Genomic DNA, 711 nt, shown 5'->3' on the forward strand with positions numbered 1-711 from the left:
AGCTGGGTCAGACCCATTTCCCTCTCCAGGGATGTGTCTGTTCCCAGTGGGATCCCAGCACATCCCAGAGCAAAGGGCAGGTGGTTACAGGGAGGATCAGTTCGAATTCACTGGGGTCTTCCCGAGCGAACCTGCCTGGCACCGGAGCCCGGCGCCCCGGGACGTTCGAGGGAGCCCAGCACAAGGAAACAGGGAGCCGGGACGCGGGGACCAGTGCCGTCCCATCACCATCCCAGGCGCCGTCAGCAGAACTGCAGGAGAAGCAGAGCCAGGGGTGGGCGGTGAGCCCTCACACAGCCCCCCGGCACCGTTTCGGGGGGGCTCTGCCACCCCCCGGGGCCAGGGAAGGGTTGGGGCACCCAGAGTCCCCCCAGTTGGGCACAGACCTTCCATCGGTTCCCGCATTCGTTGCACAGCACGAATGTCGTCATGGGCTCGTCGGCGCTGCGCGTCTGCACCTGGGAAGGAGCAGGCGGCCGGGTCATCCCCCAAATCGGGGTGCCCTGGGGAAGCCCCGGGGGCTTTGCGGGGCTGACCTGGTTGTACGTGCAGTTCTTCTTCTTGCATTTGCCGCACTGGAAGAGGTCGGTGACGGTGCCGCCCGTCTTGGCCATCTGGTGCTCCCGGATGGCCTCCTGGGTCATGGCGTTCCTCAGCTCCTTCAGCTCATCGCTGGCCATCTCCTGCCAGCGGCACCGGCCCGGCAGGGGC

The 711-nt window shown here is 66.7% G+C and overlaps 1 protein-coding gene across 1 annotated transcript in view; it reads right to left on the reverse strand.

Annotated features, from left to right (window-relative positions):
- Positions 1-386: 386 nt before the first annotated feature.
- The window catches only part of LOC104624153 (transcription elongation factor A protein 3-like), a gene marked incomplete at both ends in the record, with an annotated part of 1,026 nt that continues 701 nt past the window's right edge, over positions 387-711 (reverse strand). The window contains 2 exons of the mRNA XM_010291443.1: positions 387-458; positions 537-706. Of these exons, the coding sequence (XP_010289745.1) occupies positions 387-458; positions 537-706 (242 nt within the window). The remainder of the gene's footprint in view (positions 459-536; positions 707-711) is intronic.

This window comes from Phaethon lepturus, unplaced genomic scaffold (assembly GCF_000687285.1).
Source record: "Phaethon lepturus isolate BGI_N335 unplaced genomic scaffold, ASM68728v1 scaffold33397, whole genome shotgun sequence".
In the NCBI taxonomy this organism is placed as follows: domain Eukaryota; kingdom Metazoa; phylum Chordata; class Aves; order Phaethontiformes; family Phaethontidae; genus Phaethon; species Phaethon lepturus.